At 40.3% G+C, this 18472-nt stretch overlaps 1 protein-coding gene across 2 annotated transcripts in view; it reads left to right on the top strand.

Annotated features, from left to right (window-relative positions):
- The window catches only part of SLC25A24 (solute carrier family 25 member 24), a 36860-nt gene extending 18735 nt beyond the window's left edge, over window positions 1-18125 (top strand). For both annotated transcript variants that reach the window (XM_060232309.1, XM_060232310.1), the window contains exons 5-10: window positions 3809-3967; window positions 5469-5618; window positions 7997-8104; window positions 10064-10231; window positions 13275-13425; window positions 14858-18125. In XM_060232309.1, the coding sequence (XP_060088292.1) occupies window positions 3809-3967; window positions 5469-5618; window positions 7997-8104; window positions 10064-10231; window positions 13275-13425; window positions 14858-15036 (915 nt within the window). In that variant the 3' untranslated portion in view covers window positions 15037-18125. The remainder of the gene's footprint in view (window positions 1-3808; window positions 3968-5468; window positions 5619-7996; window positions 8105-10063; window positions 10232-13274; window positions 13426-14857) is intronic.
- Window positions 18126-18472: the final 347 nt, after the last annotated feature.

Here is an 18472-nt window from a genome sequence, read left to right as displayed (position 1 = left end):
TAGTTCATGGTATAAGTGAGCTTAATATCAATCTATTTGATACCACAAAAATGGTCACCTTTGCCATTTGATAAATACCCCTCCTCCAAATTTCATGCTTACTCCCCAAGGCTAGTATTTTACCTCTTCAATGTCTTGGCTATCATATGGTTCCAAGTGGCTTGTGTTCATATGGCAGTTTAGATTAATTGCATTAAAAATATTGTGAAGCAATAACATAAGCTTGCTTCATGAAAATGCCTTGCACTGAATCAGACCATTGGTCCATCAAGAACAGTATTGTCTACTCAGACTGGCAGCAGGTCTCCTGGGTTTCAGGTTGAGGTCTTTCACAGTTCTTTCATGGTTCTTTTCACTGCAGATGCCAGGGATTGAATCTGGGACCTTTTGCATGCAAAGCAGAGAGATTTTTCCACTGTCACAGCCCTCCCCACCCCGCATTGATTTTGCAGTAGGCTGACTTTGCTGTGGTGTATCCACAGCCACTCATAATCAGCAGAGTTGCTAAAATCACCTAGATCACTTTGAATATGAATATTTCCTCAATGAACTAGTCTTCTAGGGTTAAGCAGATAGAATGGGAAGAAACAGCATTACTATTAGCATAAGGCTTAAAGTAATGTGCTATGAACTGGGAAGTGTTGGCTTCAGGATTTACTTAAACCATGAGTTGAATAATTGCCCTTCCGTAAGTCACATATTTGGTTTCCCACCTTTCTTTCATCCTTAATATTGTGATCAGGGCTGTAAGGATGACTGTGTGAAGAAATTTGAATATATTTATTCAAAACATTTTCATGCCACCTTTCCACCCAATCAGAGTCCACAAGGTAGCCAACATAAAAACATTAAAATAATTAAAAATACAGTTAAAATTAATCCATTCATTTTAAACACATAAACACCGAGTACTAGAAGGAGGGCCAGTACCGTTATTAGGACTATGCCAGACAAAGCACAAAGGTGTTCACCTGTTGGTGAATTAATCTCCCTGGCAATGGTGCTCCAAAGTTTTGGTGCCATGATGGAGAAGGCACTTTCTTGGGTTGCCAACTGTCTAGCCTGAGATGGCAGGACAACTGAAGTAGGGCTTCTGAGGATGGCTGAGCAGGTTGGTTTGTATGGGAGAAGGTGGTTCTTAAGGTCCCAGGCTGTACAGGATTTTAAATACCAGGACCTTGATTGAGCTCAGAAGTAAAAAGGAAGCCAGCATGGGTGGAACAAGACTGGAATGATATGTGGTCCCTGTGACCCACTCCATTTAATAATGGACAGTCTTCAAGGCAGTATGCATCACAGTAGCAAGATCTTTTCTATCTAGGAAGGGCCACAGCTTGCTCACCAGCTGAAGCTGGCAAAAGGCACCCCTGGCTACCATTGCCACCTGTTCATCCAACAGGAGGCCCAGGTTCCAGAGCATTCCCAAGCTATGATCCTGCTTCTTCAAGGGGAGTTCAACCCCATCCAGAAGGGGATAACCCATTTCCTGGGTAATATCCCAGTAGCACCTGTGTTTTGTCAGGATTAAGTTTCAGTTTGTTAACCCTCTCCCATTACACAACTGCCTCCTGGCAGCTGTTCATGGTTTCCACATCCTCCCTGGGATTTGCTGGTAGCACATGAATTTTTAAGAATACTGTATAAAAACTGCAGCATGCAATATATAGAAGACTGCAGATGGCAACCAGCTGGTAACCTAGGCAACTGGTAACCATCAAAGGGAGGGCTGTGCCTGTGTGTGGCTGATACAACAAGATGGAAAAAAATAAGAAACAAGAATTCTACTGAAGAAGATAATTAGCACTTTATAGAAGACTGAATTTTTTAAACAATCCCAGTTCTAGTATAAAGAAACTAGTATGGGGCCTTGTAGTATGGGGCCTTGTGGGAAACAGCTTGGATCTCCTTGTGAAATAGGTTCTCATTTATCTCTTTATACTGAGTCTGGACCTTCTCAGCCACCACCTGTAAGAGGTATGTCCTCCATCACTTCAGTCTTTTATGTGGAGCTGATTATCTTCTTCAGGTTAATTCATCTGTTGTTACCTGCTTTGAGCTAACTTTCTTGGTTGCTGAAGCTATCAGCTGGTCACCACCTGAAGTCCCTGTGTGTAAATTGCCCATTGTACCACTAATGGTATCCAGCCAACTGTGCGTAGAGTGCCTGTGCACAGACATTTCAAATTGGTTCATTGGATTCCCATTGATTAAATAGAGCATCTCTGCAACTTGCATGTGCTTAGCCAGATTAAAATAAAATTAAAATGAATGGGATATCTCTGTATGCTTTCAGTGCCCTTATGCAAATACAGAGCATAAGCAATCTGCGCTGAAAGGAAGATATGGGAGGTGATCACAAGCCTTCCATTCATACAAAGTGTCCCTCAGTTCTGCCAGCTTGTATGGAGATAGGAAAGAAAACAGGGTTCTGCTCTCCTCTGCATGTTGGTGTTTTCTTAGCTGTCAGCGGGGGGAGGAGGGGAATAAGCATTTGTTTCCTTTATCCCTAACTACAATGAACATAAGAGTTGGCTTTCAGATTCCTCCCTGAGTAAAAATATATTTTGAAGATGATGGGGAGTCTTCCCATGGCAACAGGCTATAAATCTTTGGGAAGTAACCTCATGGGTAGAGAACTGCAACCATAGGAAGCGGAATGTTATATCTGAGTATTTCTTTTTTTTAAAAAAATCACATTTGATTTCTGTTTTGAGTTTAGCATGCTTTGTGATTCCTCAAGTGATATTGAACAGCACCTAACAGATTGAAACTGACATCTTTAAGTGTTTTTAAAATACAATTCTAAACAGAATTACAGGCTGCTAAACTCATTGATTTCATGGGTATATGTTTAGGATTGCACTGTTATGGTAGGCAGGTTACTAATTGACTTCTAACTAAGAGCCAACTTGGTGTAGTGGTTAAGAGGGCAGACTCTAATCTGGAAGAAGTAGGTTTGATTCCCCCCTCCTCCACATGCAGCTCTGCTGGTGTGACCTTGGGTCAGTCACAAGTTCTCTCAGAGCTGCTCTCTCAAGAGCAGTTCTCAAAAGAGCTCTCACAGCCCCACCTGTTGTGTCTTTTGTGGGGAGGGGAAGGGAAAGGAGATTGTAAACCACTCTGAGTGAAGGGTAACATATAAATCTAGTCTTCTCTTCTCTCTTCTAGTTGAGGTGCTTAACAGGTGATTTCCTCTTCTCTAGGGAAATGATGTAATATGTAAGGTGTGGTTGCTGTGAAAACTGCCCAATCACATAGAAATCCTTATACAAGTAAAATACTAAGAAACAATATTTACATAATTCAGCTTCTGTTAGAAGAGAGAAAAAGAGCTGGAATAATAATTATGTTTCACAATAACATTAATTTCATTAGCTATTTCATTTTTTAAAAGTAGCATAACAACAACTCAAGATAAAAATACTTTGTGATTCATAATCCCTTTAGGAAGTTGTCTAGAGGTTAATCTAGATAATCCCTACCTAGAGGAAAGGCTAACAGTACTTTATAACCATTTGTATTTTAGCACTCTGGAAAAGCTTTGTATCTCTCGGTATAATGTCTTTGTTACGGCCACACTCAAGACGGGAATTTGTCATCATTTTTAATGATGATGGTGCAGTTTTTGAAATGGTATGTTTTGGATAGCATTGTTTCAGATACAGTCAAACTGGTGTGTATGGGTGTTCTAGAGCTTTATAAATTTCCTTCATTTGAATTTTATGACAGTGAGGGCTTTCTGTTGAAAGATGGTTGAATGGAACAGATTTATCTCTTCTTCTTTTGACCCCTTTTTGTATCTAAACAGGTGTTGGATATAGGGGATAGTTTAACTATCCCAGATGAGTTCACTGAAGAGGAGAAAAAGACTGGCCAGTGGTGGAGACAACTTTTATCTGGGGGAGTTGCTGGAGCTGTATCTCGAACAGGCACAGCACCACTAGACCGACTTAAAGTCATGATGCAGGTGGGTTGTCCTGAAGTTCTAGCCCCTGGCCTCTACAGAGGTATTTTAGACATGCACAACAGGATTGTATCGTTTTGAACAGCAGATCCCAGTTCCATATCACAAATTGGTTTGAGAGCCCTTTTCAGAAGTTTGCCACAGGGCTGTGATCTAAGGAATATAACCGAAGGCCTTGTGAATTTAGTGGCACAGTTCCTGGCTTAAATCCCTCCCTGCTCCTTCCAAGAGATAAAATTAAATCACGGCATGTTGGAGGCTTTTGAGAGGAGCTCTGTAAGCAAAAAACTTACTTATAGGCGTCTATTTTTAGACAGCCTGATGGCGGTGCTAATTAAGAAAATGTGGCATACAAAGAAGCCAGAAGAGTGTTAGTTATGTAATACAGAAATATCTCTATTAAAGGATCTCATAGTTTGGGGGTTAGGCTTTAGTATGTAGTATTAGTTTATTTGATCCATTTTACTGCAGTTCTCCAAGAATTTAAACTCTGTAATTGTAATGAGCAAGTACTTGGTTTCTTGCTTTATTTGATTAAAAACTATTTAATTGGTGCATTTGCTTATTATAAATAATGGAAAATAAAGGCATTTGGCACTGTAGAGAGCAGTCAGCTGCTAAAAAATCATGCATAGGAGAATTGTAATATCCAGAGCACATTTTAATGATTGTGCTCTAATACTTAAATGCCAGGTTTTTGAAAGCATGCTCATTTTCCCCATCTTTTTGGTATTCTTGCTAATATAATGCCCTGTGGCGCAGAGTGTTAAAGCTTCAGTACTGCAGTCCCAAGCTCTGCTCATGACCTGAGTTTGATCCCCGGCGGTAGCTGGGTTTTCAGGTAGCCAGCTCGAGGTTGACTCAGCCTTTCATCATTCTGAGGTCAATAAATTGAGTACTCAGCTTGCTGGGAGGAAAGTGTAGATGACCGAGGAAGGCAATGGCAAACCCCGTAAAAAGTCTACCGTGAAAATGTTGTGAAAGCAACATTACCCCAGAGTCGAAAACGACTGGTGCTTGCACAGGGGACCTTTCCTTTCCTTTTTTTCCAATGCAGCTTGGGTCGGTGCATCCATGTTTAAGATTGTGTTTAGTTAGTTCTGCAATAGGCCAAAGAGTTACCTGGAAAGTGTGCGGCTTGAGAGATTTAAAGAAATGGAGATGGAATGAGATAACTATTGTTGATTTTTCTTTTAGGGAGAGGAAAAAGGATTACTCTAGACACATGCATGTTTGTAAAAGCTCGGTGAGAGCACCATGCAACTTGCAGACTTAACTCACAACATACACAGAGCTGGTGCTGCCATCCCCTCCCTCAATTTCCTTAGTTGTGCCTTGAGAAAGTAGTGTCCGTTGGAGATCTTGGAATGGCTCTGCCTTTTTTTTTCATGAAGGGCTTGATGACTTATTCCTGTGTTTAACACAGTGAAGCTCTGTTGCTAATTATTCTTTCTGTGTACATCCAGAAATTATATTTGATTTTCTCTTTCTGTGATAAATATAGGTTCATGGCTCCAAGTCAAAAATGAACATAGCAGGTGGCTTGCAGCAGATGGTGAAAGAAGGAGGCGTACGTTCTCTTTGGAGGGGAAATGGTGTCAATGTTGTTAAAATTGCACCTGAAACAGCTATAAAGTTCTGGGCCTATGAACAGGTAAGACGTTAAATCAAGGCAGTTAAACATTAAATGGAGAGAATCCAGCTGTAAACAAACAAAATGATATAAAATGTGTGAAGTTACTTTTGTCAATTGGACTTGTGCATCTGTTTTTTAAGACAAAGCTGGGAGCAGTTCAGATATTACTGAAATGATAAATCTGCTACGTGTGTGGTGTTTTGGGAGATCATAACTTCAGTTTTACTTTCATTTGGATTTTGTATGGTAGCAGCCCATGTAAAGCATGCTTGGTAAGCCAGGTGTATACAGGATTCTTCTAAGGCCTGAGTTCATTGTGCTGCGATAACAAGGGCTTCACCAAGGACTTCAGAGTTATATTTACCTCATAATCATCTTTAAATAACCTATTAAAAGCCTAGCCTTCCTTTAAGAGAAAGTGTCTTTCTGAGATAGAACTTTCAGCTCTGTTTCTTTTTTTTACACTGTTCTGTAGACTTAGAGACTTCAGAAACCTAAAGCAATAAAACTTTTTTTAAAATTGCATTTATATTCTGCTGTTCTTTCAAAGGAGCTCAGGAAGGTACACACTAGATAAGCGTGTGTAATCCCTGACACAAGCATATGAGGTAGGTAAGGCTAAGAGAAAGTGACCTACCTGGGGTGAACCCAGTGAGCTTTGTGACCGAGAAGGGATTTATATCCAGGCTTCTAAGTGCAGCATTTTGTCTAATGTACCATGCTGCCTTGAATGTTCTTGTAAAAACTATTTTTAAAAAGAAAGTTACATCTTTCACACAATATAGTTTGTCGGCTGTAAAAGGCATTCATGCTGAAGAGGGCAGGAAACGGCTGAAGATACGAGGCACTGTAATGTTTGAATGGTCGAAAGGAAGTGATTACATCCTGAAGGCCAAGTTCCTTGGTCTAGGCTTCCAGAGTCATGTGTTTTACATCCAGATTTTTACTGTATAAGAATAGTAAAAATCTGGATGTAAAACACATTATCTAGTGTAGTGTAAACGCACCATCAGTCTCTTCCAATCCCCTATCCAGTGCTGCTTTTGAAATACACTGAGGCTAAGGGAAAAACCTGGCGGGGGAAAGAGGACTTGCAGTGGTTCTCTCAGCCACAGTGTAAGCCCAAGTTCTTCCTTGTTTTGCAGGTGCTGTGACAGACACATACCAGCTACTCAACTGCTGGCTTAACCATCAGCCTTTTCTCTTTGCTCAGCTTCAGAAAGGCTTGTGGTGCATGCCTTTTGGTTTCTGGCCTTTTTTTTTTCAAGTCAAGTCAATCTTTATTGCATTAGCAACAAAATGCCATAGCAACCAAAAACCAGACAAATAAAATAAAATAAACCATTCAATACAATAATAGAATTATATAAATTATGATAAAATTTAGGCTGAATTTTCATTGAAATTTATCCAATGTCAGGCTGATTCAACAAAATTCAGGACCCTATGTTTCTGCAATTTATAAGAGCATATGATATAATCTTTCTCCAAGAGTCCTGGTTAACATCAAAACTGATGCTAAATGGGTTTCTTAACTTCTCACTTAATGCCACACCTTCAGTTGCTAAAGGTCGCCCTAGTGGTGGTCTGGTGTGTTTGATTTCAACTTCACTGAATTGTGATGTGACATCTCTCCCTTCTTTGACATCTCTAGCAATGGCTTGCCTTTTGAAATTTAAGGAACAGACTATTTTGGCAGTAAATGTTTATATTCCTCCTTATTCTTCACTTTACTGCTATGAGAATTGCTGGCTAGACTTGGAAAATTATATATGTGAACTTGAAGATACTTATATCCCAAGGCACAACTGAATTTATTAGGTGATTTTAATGCCCGTATTGGCAATAGTTTTGATGGCTTTGATAAACTCTCAGCTTGAAAGACACAAGAATGACATTTGATTTATTTCTATTATCCAAACAGTCCTACTGTACTTCCTCATTTTTTTCAGAACAAGCACTCATAAATGAAGGGTTCTAGCTGCAGAACAATCAAGATATAATGAAGATAGTGGAGTAGATACCATCTGTACTTTACAAAGGCCTCCTGTTTGTGGAGAACAACATAAGGAGTTTTCATCAGATGTGCATTGGGAGTTCTGTATTTCCTATACACGCCTCAGCTCTTTTCTGCTTGTGGCAAAGCAAGCAGGGATAAACAGCTTTAGCCTCTCTTGCCTGCTGTTTTTTTGTATTTTTTGCCAACCATCCAGTGGAGCTCCTGTTGATTCCATTGTGAAATCTGCATGTAACAACATAAGTAATGTGATTTTAACAATGAAGCCAACAGCAGCTTCACTGGGCAGTTTGCAAAACAGTTCTGCTGACAGTTAGGGATAGTGTGAAGAAATGACTCTTTCTTTCTTTCTTTCTTTTTGTGCATCCTGAATATGCAGTATAAGAAAATGTTTCTTAATGAAAATGGGAAGGTAGGAACTGTGGAAAGATTTATATCTGGTTCACTGGCTGGTGCAACTGCTCAGACTTCTATTTATCCCATGGAGGTAAGTGCTGAGGAACCTGCTGTGTTCTCAAAGAAGCCCTGTTGTGTATTCTCTTTCCAGTAATCAGACGGCAAATGTGCTCAGCATTGGTTTTTACTTTGAGTTACTGTAGTGTCAAGGGCAAACAGCATGTGTAGCTACAATCAGGGGTGGTTCCAGTGAGCAGGACAAGTGCATAGTGGTAGGCTGACACATGAGAGTAGCAAGAGCAGGGGTAAATGTGTGTGTGTGGGGGCAAGCAGGGGCCTGGCTCTCTGCCATTCTGATGTGTTGGCCTGCCACAGTGCACCTCCATCCCACCTCTTACTACCGTTCCTTTTTCTTCTGTCTGTGCTCTCCATTTGTGTGTTTGCTGTCTACTCACTGCTTATTCCCCCCTCTCCCCACTTTTGGGATGTGTGTCAACAGCAGTGGACCCAGTGGGGAGGGATGCTGATGCTGGCCCAGACTATGATTTAGTCTTTATTTTAAAGCCTGTTGATATGACAGAGTTGTTTTATCAGTGGTAAAGTACATGCTTTATATGCAAAAGGTCCCAGTCCATGGTGTTTCTAGTTAAAAACTAGAGTCTTTGGGTACCATTGGTGGGAAATATCTCTGCTTCTGCCTCTGGAGACTGCTGCCAATTAAAGTACACCATAGTGGACTAGGTCACCCATTAGTCTGACCCAGTAGAAAGTAGCTCATTATATTTTATTTCTGAGAATGATGGAAAAATAAGCTGTGGCAGTAATCCCTTGGCAATGAAGTGAGAGGAGGCAGGGGGCAAAACAGGACCCAATAAAAGACACTGCAGGCAATTGTCTTTCCTGTAGGTCTGTAACTAGTGATTTTAAAAAATGGTTCAGTGAATTTTCTTTAGGTTGTAGCTTTCAGGTATCTTTGGAAAAGAAGCCTGTTTTAAATGAAGTTGCACTATCTTTAGATACCTAAAAGGTAGATTTGATAATTTGTATCCAGGCTATTGAAATATAAGGCTATTATCTCTGGGGAGAGAGGGAAGTAGGTATTTCTTTTCAGAATCTGGGTTGCTCCCACAGAGTCCTGCTAACACTGTCACTTCGGCGTTCTCATGCTGCTTTCTGTAGTGTTAAGGTAATCCCCCCAAATATCTCGGTTCCCCTTCTATAAGGGCCTATTTTTTTTTTTGAGGGGCTGTTAACTATATTTTGTTCTCAGTCTTTTGCCCATTCTGCCTCATGATGTGGAGGTGGCCTAGAATCACAGTAGACTTAAAATAGGAGAAGGGGAGAGGGAATGCAATATTTAATAAACATCCACAAAATCACAAAGTTTGGGCCTGATGTATCTTTGCTCTTCTGGAGCATCATGATGGGACATAAGGGACAAAATGTGTCTGATACTGTTGCAGTGAAATCCTATGCATGTTGACGTAGAAACAAGTCCCACTGTGTTCAGTAGTGCCTATTTCTATGACTGCTGTGCATTTCTAGGCAAAGTTACACCTTTCTAAGTCCACTGACATTAATAGAAGGGTGTAACCTTAGGATTGCGAGCTGTACCAAATTACTGTAGGACTCACATTCCTCTATGCTGGAATGCTGTATTTGCTTTCAGTCTGCTCTAGTATATGCAGATTTTTTGGGGAGTGGGGTTCATTTGATGATTCTCACAGGGTTTTTAGCAATATAGGATAATATGGCACTAGGCCCACCATTGGATTACCAGTGTTTAATGTGGCCATCTTGCAGAACTGCTTGTCTGCATGAAGTGCCATATGAAAGCTACATTATGAATGGTAATCAAATGGCTGCTGGCATGGATTGTGTTTCTCTGTCTCAAGTTCTCTCCCTCCCCCAGTGTCTCATTTGGACATCTGTTGGAGACCTTCAGACTCCTAACAACCAAAGATTTCAGAAAATTATAGGCTAGTGCAGAATTTTGATGAGAACATTTGGTTAGAAACATAATGTATTCAAATATTTTTTCAACCTTTAGGTATTAAAGACCAGATTGGCTGTGGGCAAAACAGGACAATATGCTGGCATGTTTGACTGTGCTAAGAAGATTTTAAGGAGAGAAGGTGTGAAGGCTTTTTACAAAGGTTATATTCCCAACATTTTGGGCATCATTCCCTATGCTGGCATAGACCTTGCTGTTTATGAGGTGAGTTGAGTTTGCTGGCAGCAGCATTGCTAGTAAGTTTAGTAGACAGACTTTTTTGCTTGCTCACTAGCCATTGTTGTCAGGAACTGTCATAGTTCATCCTGGCTTTAGCTCCAGCATCAGAGCATGGCAGCCACAGAGAAAAAAATCAACTTCAGTTAATATGCATCCCTGATAACGTGAATCATAATTTCTCTGTTTATCTCATTTACATCCCGCCTTTCATTTGAGGAGCATCATTTTAGTGTCAACAGCCCTGCAAGGTAGGCTTGACAGAGAGAGAGTGGCTTGACGAAGAGCATCTAGTGAGCTTCATGGCTAAGAAGGAAATTGGCCTGGGATTTCTACATCCACCTTAGAAGCAGCTGAGCCTGAGATCACCCAGGTTCAAACACCATGTTTTGTCAATGTGTGAGAAGTGCATTTAAGTGACTGCTGCAGCACCAGTGCAGTGTTTTGAAATGAAATTGTGCTGATGTTGCAGGCAGACGGTGATAAAAATATTTATGAGCTGCTGTTGTGCAGTATGGTTGCTAAAAGTGTGACCTGTGTATAGAAATGACTGGTTCAAGTCTCACCTCAGTTATTTTATTAAGCAGCCATGAACAAATCCCAGAGCATAATCCACACAATACCCTTTTATATTAGGACTGACCAAATGACACAATAACAGTGTATGAGCTTTTGAGTTTTCCTGAACTGTTTGTTAGGCTATATGTTACAAATAAAAAAAAGTAAAAAAGAGTTTTGGGAATGGAAGATGCCTCAGGACATGTTAGGTCCTGGTTGAACCTATATTATGTGTTAGATGCAGAGGTGATTCAAATGGTGCTAATTTCAAGTGATACCCAGCTGCTTGGGGCAAACCACGGTTTCCCAGCCTGTCTCGCCAGTCTGTAAAACAGAGCTATTCTAAGGATTACCAGGATTATGTGTGCAAAGGGATGTTACCAAACTGGAGAGCTGTGTCAAGATATATACCTGTAATTCCTAGTCTTAGCTCCAAAGTAACAACATATCTATGAAAGGCCTAATTGATATACATATTGATCAATTTTGACTCATTTCTCATGTGTGTCCTGAAAGAACAAAATGTTCTCTGCAGGTATTTGAATGTTGTCACTGTTTGTTAAATTTGTGTCCATTGTTTTTGAGAGACAGAGAGACTCAGACCTGTTTATGCTATGTAAATTGTGGACTAATATGTTAGTTCCTGTAAAATCATAGCCTGAGTGCATGTGGGGATGGAGTTGGCATCTGCATTAGTTGTAGGCCTGGTCTGTTTCCCTGGCTATTAAATGTTGAATGAATCTGTCATTACTGAATTTAAAGCTTATCCATAGGTGTAACTACATCAGTCAAAGCTTAAAGTGACGTAGCTTTCTGAACCATTACAAACATTAAATTTCTTAAATAGATAAAATGGGTTAAATGCCCATAGAGAATGGTCACTGTGTTTATAGTGGGCTGGATCTACAAGAAGAGTTCATGGTAGGTTTTGGTGGAGCCAATTTTTTCCCTCCTTACTCTTCACCTAGCTCCCTGCCATTTCTCCTGAAAGTCCTTTTTAGGGGAGGTACAGCGACAAGGGAGACATGAAGTGAAAATGCCTTTTCCCCTCTTCCACTTGCAACTTGTATTAACAGGACATTTTTACTCTGTTTTCCCTTATTTGCTGCAATCCTCTGTCTTGTGGTGTATTTTTCCTGCAAGTTTCTTCTGATCCTCAGAAATGAAAGAGAAAAGTGGGGGACAATTTGCTATGCTAACACCCATGAATTCTACTAGTGAATCCAATTCATTGTATACTCCAGTTTTGCATAGAAATGTCACAGATTATGCCTCTTATGTTTTATGACTTTTTAAGTAATTTGCAGTTCTTTTTCTCCTTTTGTCTTTGGCCATATAATCTGCATATTGATTTTTCACTTCACTTGAAGTGAGCTTTAAGGCCAGACTAGATGTGGATCTAGTCTGGCCTTGAAGCAACCTGTGGATGCTGCAACCATTCTAAAGTAATTTTAAAATGTTGTGCTTGCCGTGCAGTGGGATGAGATGCTGTTGTTCCTCCTCTACCTTTTCAAGAGCGGAAATGCCCTCCATGGCTATTTTGGCACGTAATAAAGGAACGCCTGTGTATGAATGTGTGTGTATGTGAAACAAGTGCCTCAGCCAGCTGTGCTGCAGGCCCAGACAGGATCAGGCCCTTGCAGCATTTTTAAATTACTTTAAAACAGCAACAGCATCCATGGGGAGGACCTTTGGACACCATCATGTTTAGTGTTTCCCTCAGTCCATGAAAGCTTATTTTATATTGTATCTATTAGTATTTAAGGGATGATAAGACTCCTTAACTTAGTTTTACTGTAACTAACTTGCATGGCTAACCCATTAGAATGAAGTAATGTGTATGAAGTGTTTTGAGCAATATTATTATGGGATGTGATGCAAAAATATCTGGTGCCACCATGTTTAATTTCTTGTAACAGCTAATGGCAAATCTGTTGTCATTTGGTATTCTGGATGGAATTCCATTATTAGTATTCGTGGGGTTTTTTTTTTAAAGTCACAGTAACATCTGTGTGACTTGTACTAAATGTGCACCTATAAATTATGTTAATACTGGCCTATGTCCAGTATGAAAGTTGAGGGAACTTAATTTATTAGGAACTGGGGAAAGCAATTTTTGCCAGTTGTGCCTTCCTGCTAAGCTTTCTGAAATTTATTCTGGGGGCTTATTGTGGACCTTCAGAATTGCATAGGAGCAGAGAGGGGCTCTGCAATGGAAAGAGCGAAAATTACCTCCCCTTTTCTGAAAATGTAAAGTACATTTTTTGGAATGCATGGTTGTGTACAGACCACTTGGTAGTTACATTGCCTGGAATGTCCACATTGCTTTTAAGAATACTATGCATCTGATGAAGTGAGTTCTAGTCCACAGACACTAATGTTGCAATAAATCTGTTAGTACTCAAAGCGCAGTAAGACTCCTTTATGGTTTTGAAGTATAGCTTGACTAAATGCAGCAGTATTTTCTCGGCAGGCTTTGAAGAAGATGTGGCTAGAAAAGTATGCAACAGACTCTGCCAACCCTGGTGTTCTTGTGTTGCTGGGATGCGGTACTATGTCCAGTACCTGCGGCCAGTTGGCCAGTTACCCTCTTGCCCTTATCCGAACTCGAATGCAAGCTCAAGGTGAGTCAAGGTGTTTTGGGAGAGGTCAATAACCCCCCTCTTTTTGAATGAATAAGCAAGGTCCTTCCTACCTTCCAAGACCATTCAAGGGTTTAGTCCCACTTGCCTTGCATTTCAGATAGTAGACGCTCTCCTTGATTACTCCGTCAGTAGTTGATCCACCTAATTTGTCAGAATTACACTGCCCCTTTAAAGTGCTCCAGATGAAGGCCTAACTGTTGCAGAGTTTATGAGATGGTGACCCTGCTTCTGGGTGGGATGATTTCAAATTACAATTGACAGATTGTATGATTTAAATGCTTCAATATAAAAACAAGAATTAACTGTACCAGAAAACCAGATGTCCAGGAGGAGGGTCTTTAAATAGCTTTTGTTTCATATGGAGAGGCATTTAATTCAGAGAACCAGCATGTGCTTGTTTAGATCCCTAATTTTCCATGAAGGTGTTAGGTTCAAAAGGCTAACTTGAGCCAGCCAACTTCCTGTTCCTGGGCTGATCAAGGCAAACCTCTGAGAGTCATCTGGGAGTCTTATCTGCTTTTGAGAAGGTGAGAGATGTCATTCACGTACATACATAAGTGAAAAAGGAGATCTATTGTGCTGTGAAGGCAGAGACAAAGTAAAAACTTGGATTTTACTCACACACACACACATGCACACAACACTGCATACCTAGAGAAGTGCTGTAACAGCAAAGGAAAGAGGGACCTCAGGGTTGGGGCTACTTTATTCGTACTCCTTTTTCTGTATTTTTTGCCCTTTCCCCCTAAGATTGGCCTATGTCACCTCAGACTAGGTTTGTTCCTATTCCCTGGATGGATCCTCCATTTGCTTTAGTTACTTCTGGCACTTCTTGTTAAAACAACCAAGGCCCCCTTGTCCTCTTTCTATCTCTGTGATTCTCACAGAAATTCTGAGTCCTGGGCTAGTGAGTTATGCACCATGCTAAGGATCCTGACCACAATTACAGCTTCCCCTGTGAACTCAAGCAACTGGTAGGCTTTCCACATTCCAGTCTGACTCACTGGGAAGAGCAGAGTAAAAGGAGTAACAGGAAGAATGAAGATGGCTGTAGTTCTGCTCTTAAATCAGAGGAGAGCCAGGGTTTCCTCTAACAAAGCTCATTAGTTGACCTTGACCCAGTCACACATGCTCAGCCAAATGTATCTCACAAGGTGGTTGTGAGATGGGGAGGGGGGAAGAACCATATAAATTCCCTTAAGCTCCTTGGATAAAGAGAGAGATAAAAAGTGAATGAATGGATAAATAAATGCAATCTTGAATCTTTAGCATGAAGTGGTACAGTCCATGTACAACAGGGCTTAGGTGTTAGAATAGATTCTGATGTTTAGTTGAGCATGTAGTTTCACTGCCTTTGATTAAAATGTCTTTACTGTTTTCATTCTCTCTCCCCCTCCCCTTTTTGCCATAGCTATGGTGGAAGGAGGCCCTCAGCTGAACATGGTTGGTCTTTTCCAAAGGATAATTGCTAAGGAAGGCGTCTTTGGACTTTATAGGGGCATAGCTCCTAATTTCATGAAGGTGCTTCCTGCTGTCAGCATCAGTTATGTGGTGTATGAAAAGATGAAAGAGAATTTAGGGATAGCATGAAAGCAAGAAAGGAACAAAGTGAGAGCTTATCATGAAATATGGACACCAGACAACTTTATCAACTTCAAATTTATTCATGTTTGCAATCAGAGACCAGTCTTCTGTGCAAATATGCTGTGGGATTCCTGGTCTTCTCTTGATGGAAGGAAAAATTCCACCTTCCTAAAACAGCTGTGAGCCAGTTTCCGAATCTTAACAATCAAAGAAAAAAAGCATTGCTAGTTCATTGGCAGAATGGAAAATCTTCAAAAAAAATCATCTCTCTTTTTTCACTCCCTCCTCACATTTGATTGGAATAAAATGTATTTAGAAGTGAGAAGTAGGGTAATGTGTTAAGGCATACATTTGCCCTTTCTGTGGGTTGTCTCACCTTGGCATTCTTTGCATGTGCATCCTGCAACAGAAAAATGATTTTGAAATAAGGATGAGAAAAATGTTTGGTATCCTTTTAAAAACAAGGCTTGGAAGAAGAGTACAAGAAAGAAATGGGATGATGCAGTGAAGTTCCTGCAACACTTTTATGGGTTTATAAGATGAAAATTTTTAGCAACATCTAACAAGAAAGCTGCTACTTGATGCCCTCAGGAAATGAGTGAGACTTGGGCAGGAGTGCTGTTTGCCTAGTTCCCAGCCATTGTATTGAAACTTGCACAGATGGGCCATTTGATCATCCTGAAATAATCACGACTGACATGTAGATCACATATGCAGCAGAAGAAGTTGGGTGACCTATGGTGTTTGAATGGGCCCTAGTATCACTTAATACTTCATGGAGCATTTTTTGATGTTACCTTGTGTAAAAACTATCTGCAAGTTTTAAAAAGGGGGTGTAGCCTGCTGTGCTAGCTTTCCACTTAAAGGAATTATTCAACTAGAGGAGTTTTGAAAAGTAATTAATCTGAGGTGGTTCGTTCACTCTGTTGCTTCAAACAATCTGCCACCTCATAATCATGTCTCTCTGGTGCATGTGAATATGTGGCCTAAATTCCATTTAAATTAGTGGAAGGAGTGCACCACAAATGATCAATTCAAAGGGAAAGCAGGCCTTTGGGCAAATTGCAGTCTCAGGATAAAACTCTCCTCCTTTTATTTAGTGGGTTATGCATTATATGTTCACTGTCTTGGTGGGAATGCCTGCATAAAGGGCTGATTATGTGGGAGGTTGAACTGGAGTAAGAGGGATAGCAACGATACTACTTTGCTGGTTTTTTGCATGTCAGGGATGTCCTCTTTAAAAACAAAACAAAACTGTGCTTTTTAAAATAGTGTGCCAGAGACTCAGTGATAATTTAAAAACTCCTCCTTAACACTCAGAATCAAATTGCTGAGTTGTTGAGTTAGAAAGACCAAGTACATTGAAATTGGCAATAAAGAATATTCCCATCAAGCCATTGAACTGTTAATTTTGGTTAGATGTAAATTGAGCCATGACCTTTGGTATAAAAAGAGAAGATCATGTTGAAGAGACCTTTCCTGCATGTGTTTTGCAAACTCTTTAATGTATGTACATTATTGAATGGATTCTCAGTTTTAAAGCATATTTCAGTTACCTATGAATGAGTGTCTGCTGAATGTCCATAATAGTGTTTGTGCATAGCACCAAAAGTATATCCCATGCTTCTCAGCACTGTGTTGAAGTAGATCCTTACGCAACTGTCATGCCTTCATTGATAATCAGCTATTCTTGTTAACTTTCTGAAACACTTCTTGCATGTGGGGATAACATATGAAATTGCACTGGAGTGCATGATCTGTTTGTTGCTCTTTTGAGTTTCCAAAGACCACAGCGTAGGTCACACATTCTAGAGGAGTGACATTCTAGAGGCCAGCTACCATGTTGAACAAACTCACCTTGTTGTTTCTGGGCCTGTTGTACAGATACTTTTTTGTATAATTTCATGCAAACATTGTACATTTAATGATAGAGGTGCCAGCAGCTAGTTCTCCCTTTCAGATTCCTCCACGCAGTTGTATATTTAGATACATAATTATATGGACAAAGGCTGGGCCAGCTGCAAATAAACATGCAGGGAATCATTTATGTGATCTTGGTTGCACTTTTTGTCCATTAACCATGATCATAAAGATGGTGGCTGGCTCCACCTGTGTACAGACCAATTCACCTAAGCTGTCCTTGACACAATCAGGTTCCTGTATGGAGGGGTTTGATAGAATGAACTGACTTTGGGAATAGCAGCACATTAGCAAAATTGGAATACATTTCCAGTTACTAATTTGTGTGGGCATTGAAAGGATAACCAAAAATGGCTATGTGAAATATTTTTTCTCTGTGACTCTTCCCCTTTTGTTTTAGCAACAAGATTATTGAACCCTTACTGAGCTCATTAAAACCACCAGAATTCAACAGATTGATATGGATCTCTCAGTACCTTTTTGATTGGGTTGAGGTGCTCACATAAACAATGTGGTTTACAAGAGAATGTAGCACTTTGGGTTGCAATGTGTTTTCAGAGAGTGGTTGTACAACACATACTCTCTGGCATTCTTTCAACATGATGATGCAATCTATACAACACAACTCCCACTTTGTTTTGTTCATTGCAGTGGGGCTGAGATAGGTAGTGACCCCTGGATTGTATTGATTTTTATCTTGTCATGTTAAGGAACCCTCTACTTCTTGCACTTGATACCAAACCAAAGAATTGCTTAGGTAAAGACTTATGTTTTCTCTTTTTTAAAATAAAATGAAGAAAACTAGATGTTCCATGCCATTGTGAATTTGCCTGTCTGTGGGTGTCACTTCCTGTATTCTCTCTTGCTTTTTTACTGTAATCTAGAAAGATGCCTATTTTCTTTGTGTTGCAAAGGTGACCTGAGCTGTATGTGAACCATACTCAGTCCATTGTCTTGCACAAGTGTCCTTAGAAAATACTGATCATTTTGCTGGTAAGTATTCCTGTGCTGGAAGATTGCATGAGACTATGCAGATCTAGCTCCATGGCTATGTGGTTTAAAAAAGGGCTGTGTTTTGTGTGTGCTTGGTCTGTTACTTGGAGAAAGCGAATCAGACATTTACTTTTTATAGACCTATAAATCTATCAATTTATAATAAACATTTTATAATGTGACTTTTGTGGCTTCTTGACTTTGTTTTGTACAAAAAAGCAGGCTGAGGTATCTCATAATAGTATTGCTGTCAGGGCCAGCCCTAGACTGTCAGGCACCGTAGGCAAGGCTAACTTCTGGCACCCCCCCTGCACTGATGACATCATCAAGTCACATGGGGGGCACCCAATTCAGTGCACCCAGAAGGCTGGTGCCCTATGCAATCACCTAGTTTGCTTAGTGGCAAGGCCAGCCCTGATTGTTATCCTTTCTCTGTTGATCATCACGGTAGCTGATGATCAACAGAGGAGTTGAATACTTGAATGCACTGAAGCAGTTGTGGCACAGTTGTCAATGGGACTGCCCTTGA

Source organism: Heteronotia binoei, chromosome 2, assembly GCF_032191835.1.
Source record: "Heteronotia binoei isolate CCM8104 ecotype False Entrance Well chromosome 2, APGP_CSIRO_Hbin_v1, whole genome shotgun sequence".
In the NCBI taxonomy this organism is placed as follows: domain Eukaryota; kingdom Metazoa; phylum Chordata; class Lepidosauria; order Squamata; family Gekkonidae; genus Heteronotia; species Heteronotia binoei.
The sequence above is the reverse complement of the archived record's forward strand: the minus strand, read 5'-3'. Positions and strand labels throughout refer to the sequence as shown.